This window comes from Lontra canadensis, unplaced genomic scaffold, assembly GCF_010015895.1.
Source record: "Lontra canadensis isolate GAN:19392208 unplaced genomic scaffold, GSC_riverotter_1.0 scaffold84, whole genome shotgun sequence".
NCBI classification, from domain to species: Eukaryota; Metazoa; Chordata; class Mammalia; order Carnivora; family Mustelidae; genus Lontra; species Lontra canadensis.
In genome coordinates, this window is record NW_022631078.1 from 7,716,722 (window position 1) to 7,737,362 (window position 20,641).

At 39.2% G+C, this 20,641-nt stretch overlaps 1 protein-coding gene across 1 annotated transcript in view; it reads left to right on the forward strand.

Moving 5' to 3' along the window:
- SLC25A17 (solute carrier family 25 member 17) overlaps nucleotides 1–12,927 on the forward strand; it is a 49,166-nt gene extending 36,239 nt beyond the window's left edge. The window contains 5 exon segments of the mRNA XM_032882926.1: nucleotides 6,828–6,944; nucleotides 8,057–8,202; nucleotides 8,291–8,386; nucleotides 10,407–10,489; nucleotides 12,528–12,927. Of these exon segments, the coding sequence (XP_032738817.1) occupies nucleotides 6,828–6,944; nucleotides 8,057–8,202; nucleotides 8,291–8,386; nucleotides 10,407–10,489; nucleotides 12,528–12,675 (590 nt within the window). The 3' untranslated portion in view covers nucleotides 12,676–12,927.
- The last annotated feature ends 7,714 nt before the right edge of the window (nucleotides 12,928–20,641 follow it).

Genomic DNA, 20,641 nt, shown 5'->3' on the forward strand with positions numbered 1-20,641 from the left:
TCATTTTCTTCTTTTAATAGTTTTTTTTTTTTTTCTTTCTGAACCTCTTTTTATCCCTTGCTCCCCCCCTCACAATTTGGGATCTCTTCTGATTTGGTTAAAGCATATTTTCCTGGGGTCTTTGCCACCCTTTTAGTATTTTAGTTGCTTTTTCATATACTCTTATCTGGACAAAATGACAAGGCAGAAAAATTCACCACAAAAAAAAAGAATAAGAGGCAGTACCGAAGGCTAGGGACCTAATCAATACAGACATTGGTAATATGTCAGGTCTAGAGTTCAGAATGACAATTCTCAAGGTTCTAGCGGGGCTCGAAAAAGGCATGGAAGATATTAGAGAAACCCTCTCGGGAGATATAAAAGCCCTTTCTGGAGAAATAAGAGAACTAAAATCTAACCAAGTTGAAATTAAAAAAGCTATTAATGAGGTGCAATCTAAAATGGAGGCTCTCACTGCTAGGATAAATGAGGCAGAAGAAAGAATTAGCGATACAGAAGACCAAATGACAGAGAATAAAGAAGCTGAGCAAAAGAGGGACAAACAGCTACTGGACCACGAGGGCAGAATTCGAGAGATAAGTGACACCATAAGACGAAACAACATTAGAATAATTGGGATTCCAGAAGAAGAAGAAAGAGAGAGGGGAGCAGAATGTATATTGGAGAGAATTATTGGAGAGAATTTCCCCAATATGGCAAAGGGAACAAGCATCAAAATCCAGGAGGCGCAGGGAACCCCCCCCCCCAAAATCAATAAGAATAGGTCCACACCCCGTCACCTAATAGTCAAATTTACAAGTCTTAGTGACAAAGAGAAAATCCTGAAAGCAGCCCGGGAAAAGAAGTCTGTAACATATAATGGTAAAAATATTAAATTGGCAGCAGACTTATCCAGAGACCTGGCAGGCCAGCTCTTTCTGGCCAGCTCTTTCAGAGCACTAAACGAGAAAAACATGCAGCCAAGAAAACTATATCCAGCTAGGCTATCATTGAAAATAGGAGAGATTAAAAGCTTTAAGGACAAGGGTGCCTGGGTGGCTCAGTGGGTTAAAGCCTCTGCCTTTGGCTTGGGTCATGATCACAGGGTCCTGGGATCAAGCCCTGCATCAGGCTCTCTGCTCAGTGGGGAGCCTGCTTCCTCCTCTCTCTCTGCCTGCCTCACTGCCTACTTGTGATCTCTCTCTCTCTCTGTCAAATAAATAAAAATCGTAAAAAAAATAATAATAAAAGCTTTCAGGACAAACAAAAACTGAAAGAATTTGCAAACACCAAACCAGCTCTACAGGAAATATTGAAAGGGGTCCTCTAAGCAAAGAGAGAGCCTAAAAGTAGTAGATCAGAAAGGAACAGAGATAATATACAGTAATAGTCACCTTACAGGCAATACAATGACACTAAATTCATATCTCTCAATAGTTACCCTGAATGTTAATGGGCTAAATGCCCCAATCAAAAGACACAGGGTATCAGAATGGATAAAAAAACAAAACCCATCTATATGTTGCCTACAAGAAACTCATTTTAAACCCAAAGACACCTCCAGATTTAAAGTGAGGGGGTGGAAAACAATTTACCATGCTAATGGACATCAGAAGAAAGCAGGAGTGGCAATCCTTATATCAGATCAATTAGATTTTAAGCCAAAGACCATAATAAGAGATGAGGAAGGACACTATACCATACTCAAAGGATCTGTCCAACAAGAAGATCTAACAATTTTAAATATCTATGCCCCTAACGTGGGAGCAGCCAACTATATAAACCAATTAATAACAAAATCAAAGAAACACATCAACAATAATACAGTAATAGTAGGGGACTTTAACACTCCCCTCACTGAAATGGATAGATCATCCAAGCAAAAGATCAACAAGGAAATAAAGGCCTTAAATGACACACTGGACCAGATGGACATCACAGATATATTCAGAACATTTCATCCCAAAGCAACAGAATACACATTCTTCTCTAGTGCACATGGAACATTCTCCAGAATAGATCACATCCTTGGTCCTAAATCAGATCTCAACCGGATCAAAAGATTGGGATCATTCTGCATATTTTCAGACCACAATGCTCTGAAGCTAGAACTCAATCACAAGAGGAAATTTGGAAAGAACCCAAATACATGGAGACTAAACAGCATAGTTCTAAAGAATGAATGGGTCAACCAGGAAATTAAAGAAGAATTGAAAAAATTCATGGAAACAAATGATAATGAAAACACAACAGTTCAAAATCTGTGGGACACAACAAAGGCAGTCCTGAGAGGAAAATATATAGCGGTACAAGCCTTTCTCAAGAAACAAGAAAGGTCTCAGGTACACAACCTAACCCTACACCTAAAGGAGTTGGAGATAGAACAAGAAAGAAACCCTAAACCCAGCAGGAGAAGAGAAATCATAAAGATCAGAGCAGAAATCAATGAAATAGAAACCAAAAAAACAATAGAACAAATCAACGAAACTAGGAGCCGGTTCTTTGAAAGAATTAATAAGATTGATAAACCCCTGGCCAGACTTATCAAAAAGAAAAGAGAAAGGACCCAAATAAATAAAATCATGAATGAAAGAGGAGAGATCACAATTAACACCAAAGAAATAGAGACAATTATAAGAACATACTATGAGCAACTCTACGCTAACAAATTTGACAATCTGGAAGAAATGGATGCATTCCTAGAGACATATAAACTACCACAACTGAACCAGGAAGAAGTAGAAAACCTGAACAGACCCATAACCAGTACGGAGATTGAAACAGTCATCAAAAATCTCCAAACAAACAAAAGCCCAGGGCCAGACGGCTTCCCGGGGGAATTCTACCAAACATTTAAAGAAGAACTAATTCCTATTCTCCTGAAACAGTTCCAAAAAATAGAAATGGAAGGAAAACTTCCAAACTCATTTTATGAGTCCAGCATCACCTTGATCCCAAAACCAGACAAGGATCCCATCAAAAAAGAGAACTACAGACCAATATCCTTGATGAACACAGATACGAAAATTCTCACCAAAATACTAGCCAATAGGATTCAACAATACATTAAAAGGATTATTTACCACGACCAAGTGGGATTTATTCCAGGGCTGCAAGGTTGGTTCAACATCCGCAAATCAATCAATGGGATACAACACATTAATAAAAAAAAAGAACAAGAACCATATGATACTCTCAATAGATGCTGAAAAAGCATTTGACAAAGTACAGCATCCCTTCCTGATCAAAACTCTTCAAAGTGTAGGGATAGAGGGCACATACCTCAATATTATCAAAGCCATCTATGAAAAACCCACCGCAAATATCATTCTCAATGGAGAAAAACTGAAAGCTTTTCCACTAAGGTCAGGAACACAGCAGGGATGTCCATTATCACCACTGCTATTCAACATAGTACTAGAAGTCCTAGCCTCAGCAATCAGACAACAAAAGGAAATTAAAGGCATCCAAATCGGCAAAGAAGAAGTCAAACTATCACTCTTCACAGGTGATATGATACTATATGTGGAAAACCCAAAAGACTCCAAAACTGCTAGAACTTGTACAGAAATTCAGTAAAGTGTCAGGATATAAAATCAATGCACAGAAATCAGTTGGATTTCTCTACACCAACAACAAGACAGAAGAAGGAGAAATTAAGGAGTCAATCCCATTTACAATTGCACCCAAAACTATAAGAAACCTAGGAATAAACCTAAACAAAGGGGCTAAGAATCTATACTCAGAAAACTATAAAGTACTCATGAAAGAAATTGAGGAAGACACAAAGAAATGGAAAAATGTTCCATGCTCCTGGATTGGAAGAATAAATATTGTGAAAATGTCTGTGCTACCTAAAGCAATCTACACATTTAATGCAATTCCTATCAAAATACCATCCATTTTTTTTTTCAAAGAAATGGAACAAATAATCCTAAAATTTATATGGAACCAGAAAAGACCTCAAATAGCCAAAGCAATATTGAAAAAGAAAGCCAAAGTTGGTGGCATCACAATTCCGGACTTCAAACTCTATTACAAAGCTGTCATCATCAAGACAGCATGGTACTGGCACAAAAACAGACACATAGATCAGTGGAACAGAATAGAGAGCCCAGAAATAGACCCTCAACTCTATGGTCAACTAATCTTCGACAAACAGGAAAGAATGTCCAATGGAAAAAAGACAGCCTCTTCAACAAATGGTGTTGGGAAAATTGGACAGCCACATGCAGAAAAATGAAATTGGACCATTTCCTTACACCACACACGAAAATAGACTCAAAATGGATGAAGGACCTCAATGTGAGAAAGGAATCCATCAAAATCCTTGAGGAGAACACAGGCAGCAACCTCTTCGACCTCTGCCGCAGCAACATCTTCCTAGGAACATGGCCAAAGGCAAGGGAAGCAAGGGCAAAAATGAACTATTGGGATTTTATCAAGATCAAAAGCTTTTGCACAGCAAAGGAAACAGTTCACAAAACCAAAAGACAACTGACAGAATGGGAGAAGATATTTGCAAACGACATATCAGATAAAGGGCTAGTGTCCAGAATCTATAAAGAACTTAGCAAACTCAACACCCAAAGAACAAATAATCCAATCAAGAAATGGGCAGAAGACATGAACAGACATTTCTGCAAAGAAGACATCCAGATGGCCAACAGACACATGAAAAAGTGCTCCATATCACTCGGCATCAGGGAAATACAAATCAAAACCACAATGAGATATCACCTCACACCAATCAGAATGGCTAAAATTAACAAATCAGGAAATGACAGATGCTGGCGAGGATGCGGAGAAAGGGGAACCCTCCTACACTGTTGGTGGGAATGCAAGCTGGTGCAACCACTCTGGAAAACAGCATGGATGTTCCTCAAAATATTGAAAATAGAACTACCCTATGACTCAGCAATTGCACTACTGGGTATTTACCCTAAAGATACAGACATAGTGATCCGAAGGGGCACGTGCACCCGAATGTTTATAGCAGCAATGTCTACAATAGCCAAACTATGGAAAGAACCTAGATGTCCATCCACAGATGAATGGATAAAGAAGATGTATATATACACAATGGAATACTATGCAGCCATCAAAAGAAATGAAATCTTGCCATTTACGATGACGTGGATGGAACTAGAGGGTATCATGCTTAGCGAAATAAGTCAATCGGAGAAAGACAACTATCATATGATCTCCCTGATATGAGGGAGAGGAGATGCAACATGGGGGGTTAAGGGGGTAGGAGAAGACTAAATGAAACAAGATGGGATTGGGAGGGAGACAAACCATAAGTGACTCTTAATCTCACAAAACAAACTGAGGGTTGCTGGGGGGAGGGGGGTTAGGAGAAGGGGGGTGGGGTTATGGACATTGGGGAGGGTATGTGCTATGGTGAGTGCTATGAAGTGTGTAAACCTGGCGATTCACAGACCTGTACCCCTGGGGATAAAAATATATGTTTATAAAAAATAAAAATAAATAAATTAAAAAAAAAAGAAAGAGGTAACATTATCTTACTTTAGCAGCTATATACCACAGATGAAAAAATAGGATTTTAATCTCTTGGCTGTTTAATCCAGCTTATCTTTGGTTGGACTTGTGTTTTTTTTGTTTTTTGCTTTTTGTTTTTTATTTGACAGAGAGAGAGAGATCACAAGTAGGCAGAGAGGCAGGTAGAGAGAGAGAGAGAGGGAAGCAGGCTCCCGGCTGAGCAGAGAGCCCGATGTGGGGCTCGATCCCAGGACCCTGAGATCATGACCTGAGCCGAAGGCAGAGGCTTTAACCCACTGAGCCACCCAGGTGCCCCCTGGACTTGTGTTTTTTGAATGGTGTGTTTTGAGATTCCGTAAACCAAAACATTCTTCCTCTTGTTGTGTTTAAATGACGTTTAGTAAAAGAAGATTTCTCTTCCTTAGGATTATGCCTCTTGGTTCTTCAAAGCCTGGCTAGAGCTGGATAACTTGATGTGTGGTTGTTTGCTGAGTTTGTTCATTGGTTCATTTTTTTCAATATTTATTTAACAAATATTTATAGAGTATATACTATGTGTCAGGCATTTTGTTACAACTCTATCTGGTATCTTTTTTTAATCATTCCAGGACTGATGAGGAATATTTTAATATCTCAAGATGGTGTTAACTTGGGATCATGTGTTTTCAGAACAGAAGCACCTGGCTCATTGTATTGTTCCACTCTGAGGCAACATTGGGGGGCCAACATCCCCATCCTTAAGCTTGTAAGGATCATGATGCTTGCGAAGCTACTTCAGACGTTTTGTGATGGTTCATAACCACCGCTTGCTGCCTGCCTATCCTAATCCCCTAAGTGATGAGGAACTCTTCTGTGAGCCTCTAGTCCCTGGTGAAGCTCTTTCAAATGTCACCACTTTCACCCACCTGTCACCCATTGTACCAAACCCATACTCGCTTAAAACCATGTAAGCTACTTACGTGAGAGTTGCAAATTCCGTGTTTTATTAGATATTGTCATGGACTTAGTATGTGATCAGTAGGCCTTATTAAAACTGTTATTTTTAAAATATACTTAGAACTAGATCAAAATTGCTACTTTGGATGCTATATAAGTTGACAAGGAAATCATTTCCTTTCATAGAAATGTGGAAAGGTACTGCTGCCAGCCATTTTACTATCAGCAAGGCTTTTGAATTGCTTCTAACAGTAGTGGCTTGTGTTATACCCTGTCACAGAGCGACACCTTACCTCAGGTCTCCCAGTAGGTCACTGGCAGAAGTATAAATGAAACATTGGTCCGTAGCTTTAACATAAGACAGAACAGCTTACAAGGTTACATTTTGCTTTCCCTTTGTCTTCTTAAAGGAGTGGTGAACGTGTTGCTAACAACTCCGCTCTGGGTGGTAAACACCAGACTGAAACTACAAGGGGCAAAATTTAGGAATGAAGACATTGTACCAACCAACTACAAAGGTATTATTGGTAAGTGTTTGTTGGGTGAGTTCCTATTTAAGGAGTTTCTTTTCTCTCTGTGTCTGGAATTTATTGCCACAATAATGTTGCATATCAGATGGCCTCAGATCTCCACGTCTAATAGTAAGCATTTGTTTAGCTTGTGTGTCTGTGGATTGACAAAGATTTGACTCATCTAGGCTGGGATCAGCCTACACATACTCTTCTCTTGGTAATGGCAAAAGCACAAGAGGACACGTCCAGTTGTAAAACTCCCCGTTTGCCTCTCATTTGCTAACATCCTCTTGTTAGCAAAGAGGCCAAACCCAACGTCAGGAGGTAGAGAAGTATGCTGTTTGTAGAGTGTTGGCAGGAGGGGGTCAAGATTTCTAAAGAATAATCTACACTGTTCCTTTTTGTTTTATTTTTTTTAAGATATTATTTATTTATGACAGAGAGAGGTAGCAAGAGATGGAATACAACCATGCGGGAGCTGGAGAGGGAGAAACAGGCTCCCTGCTGAGCAGAGAGCCCGATATATGGGGCTCGATCCCAGGATGCTGGGATCATGACCTAAGCTGAAGGCAGATGTTTAGTGACTGAGCCACCCAGGCGCCCCTACACTATTCCTTTTAATGTTGTCTTTGGATAAAGTTATCATTAATATCTCATGACTTTTAGCTTAATAATACCACGTTACCTGGTTCTCCTTTCCCATGTGTCCATCTTTGTAATGAGAATAGTGGTTTTCTAAGAAGCCATATCCTAAATAATGGATCCCAAGGTACTATCTATTGTTGTCCTGGGCTTTGCTGTGAAACACATGGGCTATAAGTTCACAATTCTCTGTAAGACAGACTTCTCAGTCATGGTGGTGGTGATTACTTAGGAAAACCTGACCGTCTAATGCCAGATTGTCAGGAAGAATTGCCTGTAATTTAAGTTGGTCTCTCAGTAATGTGACTGTCAGTGTCTGATGATTATCAAGAAGTTACCTGATGAATATGCCCCTAGACTATCATTGCATGAAGGAAATTTTAATAGAACTGTTATGATTTGTGTTTTGGGTACATTTGAACAAAATTCACATTGTGTTTTCCAGTTAGGGAATTGTAGTCAAAAGTCCTTGATTTCTTGCTTAGATGCTTTTCACCAGATCATTCGAGATGAAGGAATCTTGGCTTTATGGAATGGCACATTTCCTTCCTTGCTGTTGGTCTTCAATCCTGCCATCCAGTTCATGTTCTATGAAGGTTTAAAACGGCAGCTTCTAAAGAAACGAGTAAAGGTAATCCCTAATTTTGAAAGCAACAGATAATAATCTCTGATACTCTGTTATTTGGATTGATGTGGTTTGCTCTCTTTTGGCTTTCCAGCTTTCTTCTTTGGATGTGTTCATCATTGGTGCAATATCCAAGGCGATTGCTACTACGGTCACCTATCCCATGCAGACGGTACAGTCCATTCTGAGGGTGAGTGCTGGCGGTCTTCCTGCATTTAGTCAGACTACATTTGGAAGTACATGGTTTCTCTGTTTAAAGCAATGTTAATAAAGCAATAAAGTAGTCAGTGGGTAGGCTATACCATTTTTCCATTTGTTTGGTCATCAGTTGGTTTCCTATTCGGTTTGGAACAAAGTTTACATTTGTAATTTCTTAGGTAACATAGTATCTCAGAAAACCCAAATGTGAGAGGAGGTTCTTTAATGACTTTAGGAATGTGTAAGCTTGTTTCTTTCTCATTTAAGTTGACTTGCTTAGATTAACCCTACAAAATCAGAAGTTGATTTGTTTAGTTCTTTCAGGAGGAATTGATTTAGTTTTCCTGAAGTACTTTGAAATTTCTGGGTTTTTTTTTTTCATTCAGTTATTTATTCATCAAAATATTTATTAAACACCCACTCTGTGTGAGGAGCTGGGTATACATGGTAAGTAAATATCATAATCCCTGTCCTCATGGAGGTAACAGAGGAAAGAATGACAGATAAATAAGCAAAATAAATAGGTAATTATAAGTTGAGAAAAGAGCTATCATGGAGGTGAACTGTGTTCTGTAATTTGGTAGAGAGGGGCATGGTGTGGATCTTCTTAGACAGGGTGATTAAGGATTGGGCTCCTCTAAGGATGCGTATATAAAAATCGAGACTTAAAGGAAGATAAGGACCCAGTTGTCAAAGAGCATTCTAGGTAGAGGGAACATGATATGCTAAGAGGTTGGTGATGACAGAACTGAACAGAGGCCACTCTGGCTGGAGAGTGGCTCAGGATGAGATTGGAAAAGTAGCAGGGAAGGCTATAGGTGAGGATTTTAGATTTTATTCTCATCTGAGTGGGAAGGCTTTGAAGGGCTTTAAACTAGGGAGCAATGTGATCTGATTTACAATTCGAGAAGATTCTTGTAGCTGTTGTGTGGTGAATTGGTCCTAGGACTAAGAGGTAAGGGTAGGGGGCGATCAGGAAAGGACGCCATTTCCATAGTACAGGTGAGAGGTAGTAGCAGTGGAGAGGAGAGATAAGACGTGGACAGATTCATGATCTATTTTGGAGAAAAAATTCAAAGTATTTATTGATAGATAAAATGGTGGTGATGGTGAAAATATCTCAGTTCAAAAAATTCATTACCTTCTGTTGAAAGTGTTTCTGCTGATGTGCTTTTTTAAATTGGTATTTAATATAAGGGAATTCGGTAGCATCTAAATAAATGTATTTTGATACTTTTATAATGTAAGCATATAACTTGAGCTTAGGCTGCAGTGGTTCTAATTGATTAGTGTTTATCAGAACTTTCTAAAGGACTGGAGGGTAAGCCATACCATCAGTATCTAAATCTTCATTGTGGCCATTTTTGTTTTCTTTTGAGGTAGTTTTTTCCCTATAATTCTCTGAAGTAAAAATTCCCGTGCTTGCTTCATTAAACAATATTTCTTATTTATTTATTTATTTATTTCTTCCTTCATTCATTCAGTTTATTTGAGAGAGAGAGCGGAGGGAATGGGAGAGGGGGAGGGACAAGGAGAGAATCTGAATCAGACTCTATGCTGAGCACAGAGCCTGATACCGGGCTTGATCCCATGACCTGAGCCAAAACCAAAAGTCGAATGCCCAGTCGACTGAGCCACCTAGGTGCCCTGAAAAATATTTATTTTCACTTATTTCACTAAAAAAGAGAAAATTCATGAAATCTACATAATTGGATATTTTTATTTTTTATTATTATTTTTTAAAGATTTTATTTATTTATTTGACAGAGAGAGAGAGAGAACACATGTACGGGGAGTGGGAGAGGGAGAATCAGGCTCCGCGACAAGCAGGGATTCCCAATGCGGGGCTCCATCCCAAGACCCAAGGAGCATGACCTGAGCTGAAGGCAGATGCTTAACAACTAAGCCACCCAGGCACCCCTCGGATGTTTTTATTACTGTATACTATAAGACATTATTCCAACATAATTTCCTCCGCAGGTAGAAATTCATCTGTTTTTCTTCTTCCCCAGTTTGGACGTCACAGACTAAACCCAGAAAACAGAACACTGGGGAGTCTTCGGAATGTTCTTTATCTTCTTCACCAACGAGTAAAGTGAGTTTTTTTCTTTTTTTTTTTTTTTTAAGATTTTATTTATTTATTTGACAGAGACAGCGAGAGAGGGAATACAAGCAGGGGGAGTGGGAGAGAAAGAAGCAGGCTTCCTATTCAGCAGGGAGCCCGATGTGGGGCTCAATGCGGGGTTTGATCCCAGGACCCTGGGATCATGACCTGAGCCTAAGGCAGAAGCTTAACAACTGAGCTGCCCAGGTGTGCCGTAAAGTGAGCTGTGTAGATGCTTCACATTCTGTCCTTTCAGCAGCCATCTCTGCCAGGGAGTAGCCGGATCTGCTTAACTTGCACTACTGCCTTGGCAGTGGCAGCCTAGAAGCCTCTCCTTGTGTGCTGTGCTCAGACATTTCTCGTTTTAGGGCAGCATTTGGGGAAATTACGGAAAAACTTCAGGTCTTTGTAACTTAGAAATGTACAGAACTCCTTTAGAGAAGGAAGCCTCCTAGCGTAGAGACTGTTCTGCAACAGTAGTGCTGCTGTCAGTGGCATATCCTGTGAGCTCTCTCGTAGATAGAAATAAACAGATAATAGAGAGTAGTAGTCATAGAAAGGGGGGTTAGGAAGAGTAACAGTAATTATTGTAATGATGACAGCAGTGCTGTTGATGGTAAGAGTAGCTAACATTTTTGAGTGTTTGCTTTGTGGTAGACCCTGAGCTCTGTGCTTCAAATGGGTAATCTCACTTTATCCTGACAGTGGCCTTATTTAGAGATTCACACTTTTTTACAGATTCCATTTAGAGAATCTCAGGGGTGTGAAGTAAGTCAGGGGCTTCCTTTGAAGCAAAAGCTGCTATAACTCTTATTACTGTCCCTGGATGTTGAAAGTAAATAAATTTATTATAAAACAGAATATGCTTGGGATAAAAGAAAAAATCAAACATAAAGAACTGGCATAAAGTTAAAACTAAATGCTCACCATACCAAGTATGGGCAAGAATGTGGAGCAACCAGAACTTTGTGTGCTGCTGGTGGGAAAATAAAATGGTCCAATCATTTTGGAAAGTTTGGTATTTTCTTCAGAAGTTAAACATCCAGCTATCATAGGACCTAGCCTTTCCTCTCAAGTTATATACCCAAGAGAAATGAAATATGTCTGTGCAAAAACTTGTACACAGATGTTAATAGGAGTTTTATTTTTAAGAGTCAAAACCTGGAAATAATACAAATGTCCCGTCACTGGGTTAGTAGAGACACAAGTGACTATCTGTCTACATAGCACATAAGAAAGGACGTACTAATACATAGAACAGCATGGATGAATTTCAAAATGATTGTGCCAAGTGAAAGAGGTCAGACAAAAAAGAATTCATACCGTATGATTCCACTTATATAAAATTTAGAAAATGCAAATGTAGTATTCCCCTCCTCATCCAGTGTCTCTTCCCATGGTTTCAGCGACCCACTCTCAACCACAGTCTGAAAGCCCATGATCTTTCTTCTGACTTAACGTCACAAGGTCAGTAGGACCTAACCATGTCCCAGTATCTGCATCGTTCACCTCACTGCATCTCAATTCGTCCAAACTAGAGAGAGAGGGAAGACCACATTCCCATAACTTTTTTTTTTTAAGATTTTATTTATTTGACAGACAGAGATCACAAGTAGGCAGAGAGGCAGGCAGAGAGAGGAGGAAGCAGACTCCATGCTGCACAGAGAGCCCTATGACGGAGCTCGATCCCAGGACCCTGGGATCACGACCTGAGCTGAAGGCAGAGGCTTTAACCCACTGAGCCACCCAGGCGCCCCTCCCATAACTTTTATTACAGTATATTGTTATTCCATTATTAGCTATTGTTGTTAGTCTCTTCTTGTGCCTAATTTATAAGTTAGACTTTGGATGGTTCTGTATGTATAGGAAAAAAAGTAGTGGGTTCAGTACTAACCGCAGTTTCAGGCATCCAATCAGAACATATTCCCCTGGGGATAAGCGTTGGCTATGAGAGCCTGCTTCTTTGATGCAGGAGTTGACTTTTATGAAGAAAACCTGTTATTTTTTTTTCAAACCTCTTTTCTTTCAGGCGTTTTGGAATCATGGGACTCTACAAGGGCCTTGAAGCCAAACTGCTGCAGACAGTCCTCACCGCTGCTCTCATGTTCCTGGTTTATGAGAAACTGACGGCTGCTACCTTCACAGTTATGGGGCTGAAGAGTGCCCACAAGCACTGAGACACCTCACACTGCAAAGTGCAGAAAGATGCTCCAGATGGGGGGTTCCTTCTGTGTGAAGGGAAGTGATTCTCTTTTTACTCTTGCTGTGTAGACCATGAATTTTACCGTCATTGGCTGGAGAAGCATTGAAGGGTAAACATGGGATATAGCCAGCTGGACCTGTCCACAGCTTAATTTTTATGATGGCTGGTTGAATTTTGTGGGGGAGGTTAGTCTAATGGTCATACCAAAAAAAAACAAACAAAAAAATTACTGAAAACCTGAAAATGAAAGTTTGTGGGTGTTTATTGTTTTTCTTAAGGCGAATGGACTGTTGCTCTCATGTGTAATCTTTTCCAGTTAAAATCTTTCCAAAATTTACCAGCTGTTCTTTTCCTCTGAACTCTCCCCAGATTCTAGGGACACATTTAATATCATATAATTCTCCTCGTATGCTTTTGTATGTTTTAATCTTGGTATTTTCCTCACTAAAAATACTGTGATTGTGCCGCAGGCATGACTATTTTTGTTGAGTTTTCCTCCTGCTTAAGGAAAGGCGTCTTCTTTACTACATGAGCTGTTTATTTTGTGGGAGAAATGAAAATGACTAATCCCAAGTGATTCTCTTATACATCACTTATTCATTAGTATTTGACATAATTAAAAATATTTATTTTGAATCACCCCTTGCATTACAAAAGGCTTGAAGTTTTTATGTTCATCCATAGAAGCCCCATCAAGTCAAGCCCCAGTAATAAACTGTCAACACAAAAGACATTTTAAAAAGTTGCCCTTTGTTCAGGTACCATATTGGGTTTACAGCCAGCTCGTAAAAATCATAGAAAAGGGAGAAGGACCAGGTACCTTGTTTAGGCTCTGGAATATTCTCTACCTTTACAGAGTCCTGGTGGAGGCTCTCTCTTTCAAAAATAAACATCTGATTGAGGTTATTTCTATTTGGAAACATTTCTTACTCTCCTACTACTCAAAGTGTATGCATCAAGCAGCAGCACTGACATCACCTGGGAGCTTGCTGGGCACGCGGTCCCAGACCTCTTCTGAATCATGGTCTGCAGTTTAACAAGATCCCCGGGTGATTCACACTCAAATTCAAGTTTGAGAGACCTTAGAGCCCCTGACTCAACAGAAGCTGTGATTGGTTTCAGTGATGGAAACCAAGACAAAGATTTTTCTCAAAGGAAAGTTGGACTAATGGATCAAATAAACAACCTCTGAGAAAACCGAGTGCCCCACGTCAACCTTTACTTTCGCCTCATAGCACGTGTGAAGGTGGTTGGACTTGTATTGTGCAGCTAGGGGTGAATTTGGGCCTCTCAAGCCACCCAAGAAGCAAACTCTGGTCATTTGAGAATAGCTCTTTGGGTTCCTGTAACTTAATTCTCTTCGCTATAACAAAATGGCAGGTTTTTCATTTATAAATCTAATTCGGTGGGAGTCATAGAAAGGAACAATGAAGTGTCTATGGACTGCAGTATTTAGTTCAATAGTGAGAGTGGAAATTTCTTTCTCTTATTTCCTCTCTGGTCCCTGCGGTAATTTCAGAATATGTGATTATCAAGTTCCTAATAATTAGAAGATGTTTGTGTTGTTCTAGAAAGCAAGAATTAGGAAGAGCTCCTAATCTGGGAGCTAGGCTGAACACTCATCCCCTATTGAAGACAGAGAATTGGCCCCAGTACTACTTTTTATTTTACTATAAGGTTTGTGTGTGTCTGTGGCAAAGGTTGGGTGGAAAGCACAAAACTTACTTTTTTATACAGGAGAAGAATGATCATAAAAGTGCAGTGTGTGTGCTTTTGTTGTTTTAATTAGGCAATTCACTTTAGAAATTGAGTTTTGAGCTCAGGTTGGTATGTTAGAATAATTTCCAAGTCAAATTATATAGTTAAATGAGATGTTTATAATGTGAAAATCTGTTTGATGCTTTTTTCTGATTTTACGAGCGAACAGTTTAATACTGAGGTTTTATGCTCCCTGTGGAAGCTTACAGACTCACTAGTTGAAACTAGGTAATGACTCACCCAGTTTTGGAAAACCTTTGATTAATAATAAGTTATTTGAGAAACTAAGGAGCTGAAGTGTTTACTGCAGAAATGGAAGTTTTTGTTTTTGATTCTTCATCCAGCTTCTCTAGAATGAGGATAAGTGCCTTTGGGGTTATATTAGTGTCACTGCAGTAGAAAATTTAATTTCTGTAAGTATTTAATCTGTGTTTTGAAGTGGACACTGATGTTTCTGCCCTCATCTGTTTTACAATTAAGTTTGAAATGCAGAAGTAGGATTGATGGTAAGAACATAAGCAGTGGGAGCTAGAATCTGGGGGTTTATTCCCAGCTCGACCACCGGCTGACCAGCACATTACGTCATCTTATGCTTCAGCTTTCTGATGAGTGAAGATAATACTCAGTACCCACTTGAGAGGATGTTTAAGAGTAAACAATGTCAGCTAAATCCCTTTGTGATCACCAGAGAGGGAAAATCTGAGTGAAACTTTGACCATGTCTAGGTTTACGTAGCAGTTTCTCTTCTTAAAGCTTCAGCACTTTCTCATCTTAAAACTCCCATGTCTCTGTGAAGGACAAGGAACAGTGTCCCCATTTAAGGTACGATGAAGTTGAGACAGAACTATCAAATGACTTGCCTGGTTGGAACCAGGACAAGAGTTGAGTTTCCTGCAGTCAAGTGTAAGGATGGAAAGAATGGGTTCTGGAATCGGACCCAGGTTCAACTCTGGCCCCACTCCTTACCAGCTGTGAGAACAAAGCAATTACTGAACTTGTGTAAAACTCAGTTTCCTCAGCTGTGAAATGGAGGTCTTGATAAACTACCAGTGATTGTGAGGATTAAAAAGTTGATATACATAAATTGCTTAGCACAGTGCCTGCCACGTGAGAAGATCTAGATAAATGTTAGCAACAACTTTTATCATAACATGATTATTACTGTCGAGGGGGCTGGTGGTTTGAATAGATCACACCAGTGAGTGGAAACACCCTGGGTTTTGAGCCAGACCTGGGTTCACATTTTCATTCTATTGCTTAAGAGCATCCTAGCCACAGACAAGCTTGCTCACCTTTCTGAATCTGTGTCTTCATCTGTCCAATGGAAATGATTACCTCACAATGCCATAATATATGTACAGATATCTATATAAAGATATATATATATATATCTTTAATCCTCAGAACCGCCTTGCAAGGTAATCCTTTCTTTTGGACAGATGGAGAGATATATATGTGCATCTGGCACATTACATGAAGTATATATGTGCTTAATGCTGTTTTTTATATTGAGCTATAGATAACATTGTATTGGTTTGGGGTGTACAACATAATGATTCTATATATGTGTATATTGCAAAACGACCACCACAATAAGCCTAGTTAACATCTGTCACCAAAACATCCATCAGATAAATGCTGTTTGAACCAAGAAACTCAGCTAGGTTTTACTTTGGGGCAGCCTTTCCTCTTTCCATTTGTTTGAATTGTGACTATTTCTTTTCTGGGAGCCTTATTGGTCTATTTCCTCAAAAGAGAAGTCAAAACCATTAATTTCATGTTTTGTTCAATATTCAAATTAAGCCCCCCAAATATTGATCAGTTAAACAGTAAAATACAAACTGGTTCAACAGCAGAAGGTCACTGGCTGAGTTAGTGTCTCATCTTGGCTCTCTGGAAAAGCTAAGAGAAGAGTGCCTCCATGGAGCCCAACACCACACATCTAAGGAGAGCCCTCCCTCTGGGCAGGTAAATTACTTACGTGGCAATGATGAATGTCAGCAGGATACCAAATACATACAAAGGCTCAATTATAGGATATTTACATATGCACTAAATGTAACTGTGACTTGCAGGGTTTTTACCACCATAGGAGTGAAAGGGCCTTGGGTTCATGTTGTTTATGGGGCATACTGGTAGCCACTGAAAAGTATGTTCAGTGGGACATAATGGACAGGAAAATAAGTTTTCCACAGACTGGGCAAGAGAAGGAAAGAAAGAAAGTTACTCTTTAAAGACAGAAAGTGAGGGGTGTCTGGGTGGCTCAGTCAGTTAAGCGTCTGCCTTCAGCTTAGGTCATAATCCAGGAGTCCCAGGACCAAGCCCCATATCGGGCTCCCTGCTCAGCAGGGAGTCTGCTTCCCCCTATGTCCTCTTCTTTTTTTTCTCTCTCAAACAAATAAATAAAAATCTTTAAAAAAAAAAAAAAAGAAAGTGAAAAGGAAATTACAAGATGGAAATGGGAGTAGGAGGGCTAGCACAGCCCTCAGAGAAGACGTGCCCAAAAATGGGTGACAGGCACACAGACTGGGCCTCAAACTATAGAGCCCAGCAAATGAGGTCCAGCCTGTGATAAGGTAAAAAGGGAAAGAAAACCTGGTTTGGAACTAATCGTGAGAATGGGTAAGGGAACCTCCATGCATTCAGTGCCTATAAAATGCCAGGCACAAAGGATTTACATACATCTTGAAAACCTTGTAGTAACTCTAAACAGATGAAGTTCATTCCTATTCACAGATAAGTTAGTTAATGCTTAATGAGTAACTTACCTGGGTCACACACCTAGTGAATGGAGTTTAAGATTTAAAATCTAAGCTGACTCCTGAAATGTATGCACTGCCACACCACATTCCTCAGATGTCCTTAAAAGGAAGGCTTCTAAGCCAATATGTGGCTGGTTCTAGGTACTCTTTTACAACATAGAGGGGCATATAAGTGAAGATGTGTAATTCTTTCTGTAATGAACTGTCTGCACCCCAATACGACACCACAAGTTTCAAGGGAAACCTGTGATCTCTGTGTCCAAGGGTGGTTCCTTGAGTCTATGCTATTTCTTGTCTTAGTATCTTTGTTTATGCTTTGTGTTGTGTCAGGAATCCTTCCCTACTATTCCTGGTGAATCCCTACCCAGATGAGGCATCAGCTTTCCCTGGAAGCCTTTCTGGTACTCCTTTCCACTCTCTCCCCCACCCCTGAAAAACATTTGCACTCCTATCATTTTTATATGTGTCTTGTCACTGCACCTACTACATTGGATTTTGAATTGCAGTAGTCCATCTGTATCACTGTCTTCCCCTAGAGAGAAGTTCTTTCAGGACAGGAAATGATCTTTCAAGTAGCAGAGTATCTCATTCATGGTAGGCACTCAGTCATTGCTGACTTCCTCTAATCAAATTGATCTGTTAATTTAGAGTTTACATGTGTTTAGGGGTCTTGATCTCGGGGTCATGAATTTGACCCCACGTTGGGTGTAGTTCACTTAAAAAATAAGAATACAAAAATAAAAAGTATACATGTTTTTAGAATTCTTGCACTCTGGTGTTTTCTTGGTTGTTGGTTTTCAGTTTTTCAGTTTTCCTTTATTCTTTCTTTGCTTTATTTGAAGTCATCAAAATTCTCTACCTTGTGGTATCACCAAATTCTTTTGTGTGTACTTCATCCTTATTTTGCTTTAGTTTCTATAGAACCCATTGGCAGAGTAGATGGCCAGCCAAGTAGATGGCCAGCCAAGATTCCCTGTGGAGAAACTTTTATTAAATTGCAGATTCCTATTCTAGGAATAACATTTTATCCATTTATTCAAGAAATACTACCTATCATATCTAAGCACTATGCCAATTACTGGGATTATCCAGTCTCTCCCTTCATATAGCTCATTGTGCAATATGGGAGACAACAAAACACAACTCGGAATCCTACCACTGTTGAGTTCTGATGAGAAATGTTTAAGTGTTCAGGAGTTGCTTTAGGAGCATGGAGAGGCTGGGGCTGACTCAGTCTTCGTCTGCATGATCAGAAGGCAACCTATGAATTAGCAACATACCAAGAAGTGGGTAAAGGACCTTCTTGACAGAAGAAATAAGTAGCATTTGCAAAGTAGAAACAGGATGATGCTTTGTACCTTGTACATTGAATTAGATCCAGACACGTCTCAACCTAGATCTTGGAGTTGAACACATGTTGGAATTGGGGAAGGGTAAAATATCCTCAGGTCACTGAGAGCCTACAGCAAGGGAAAAGAGGTGTTCACAGCCCCCAGTTCTTGATAGTTTTGACTACAGTTACACTTGGATCTAAAGAAAAAAGATACATTCCTATAATCTATGAGTTTAAAATCTAATTTTATACATACTTTGAAAATGAGACATAACACGAACCATTTAGTTCCACCTCTATGAAGATAGTCCAGGAAGAGCAGTTTAGGGTTACTGTGAACTTCTGTTACCATATAGACTTACACTTTATCTGGATCATTATGGAAATGTTTACTTGGAAAACAATTTGGAGCCTAGTTGAGGCTAAAATCCTGAATACTTTCTTGTGCATTTGTTAGTGTGTTAAAAATTTAAAAAGCAGGGGTTCTGGCTGGCTCAGTTGGTGGAGCATGTGACTCTTGATCTTGGGTCATGAGTTCTAGTCCCATGTTGGGTGTAGAGATTAATATATATATGAAAGCAGTGAAGACTTAAGGGGAATTTAAAAATTGAGGAAGTCTTCTGTTTTTTAATTTGCAACTAAGTGTGACATTTACAGGGTTTTTTTCCTAACACATTCATTCTCATTTTATTCTCTATTGTGAGATTTATTTAAATTAATTCTTTATTGTATAGGTGGGGAAATTCAGACACAGATCTGGCTTAGGTCACATAGCAAAAGATTGGAAGTCAGAAATAGAAATTTAGACCTCCTGATACTCTACCCAGCAATCTTTCACTGGGTTGTACTGCTTGGAGATAACTGTATTTTCTATTTTGGTTTAAAATTTTTCTTTTATTTTTTATCTTTTCTTATAAAAATAATACATAGTCAACCTAAAAATTTCAGAAAATATAGAAAAGAATGAAGAGAATAAAGCTATATTCATATAGATATGTGTGTATATGCCCATACTCCTAATGTCTAGAAATCACTGCTCATATTTTAGTATTTAGTATCTATTTTCAGACTTGTTTATATATGTATATGTATCTGTATGTACACAGGGATATGTTTAGATACCAGTTTTTTAAAAGATTTTATTTATTTGAGACAGACCACACGAGCGGGGTGAGGAACAGAGGGAGAAGGACAAGCAGACTCCATGCTGAGCAGAGCCCCACTTGGGGCTTGATCCTACATACTGGAGATGATGACCTGAGCCAAAATCAAGAGTCAGATGCTTAGCCAACTGAGCCATTCAGATGCCCCTACATAGGGTTGTTTTTTTTTTTTTTTTTTTAATGAAATCAAGATATACTATAGGTAGGGGTTTTTTTTTAATAAAATCAAATTACCTAATTTTGTCAAATTTCATCTCTAATGTCAAATATCTGCATCATAATTTTAGTTGCTTCATAGAATTGTACTGTGTGGATGTATCCTTATTTAGTTAGGCTCCTATTAATGAACTTTTAGGTTGTTTCCAATTTTTCTTTTAATCAGTATGCTTTCTTTTTAAGATTGTATTTATTTATTTGACAGAGAGAGACACAGTGAGAGAGGGAACACAAGCAGGGGGAGTGGGAGAGGGAGAAGCAGGCTTCCTGCCAAGTAGGGAGCCTGATGTGGGACTCGATCCCAGGACTCTGGGATCATGACCCGAGCTGAAGGCAGATGCTTAACGACAGAGCCACCCAGACACCCAGGTTGTTTCCAGTTTTTTGCTTTTATAAATGATGTGATAAGATCCTTAATATATACATCTTTCTGCCCTTTTCTGATTATTTTGTTAAGAAAAATGTTTAGGGATCTAGTTACTGGGTCAAAAGGTATGCCTGCTGTGACATTATGTTATTAAATTAAAACTTTACTTATCTATTCCTTTATATTCATTGTCAATTTGGACTATGTAAACACTTTATTTCTCCCTTCCCCTCTGCTTTGCCAACTGCAGGAGAAATTCCATTTGGAGTATGACAGGGAAGAAGTGCTATATGCCATAGGGTATGCTTTAGATGCTTTTACTTTTAATTCTTCTATGAAGT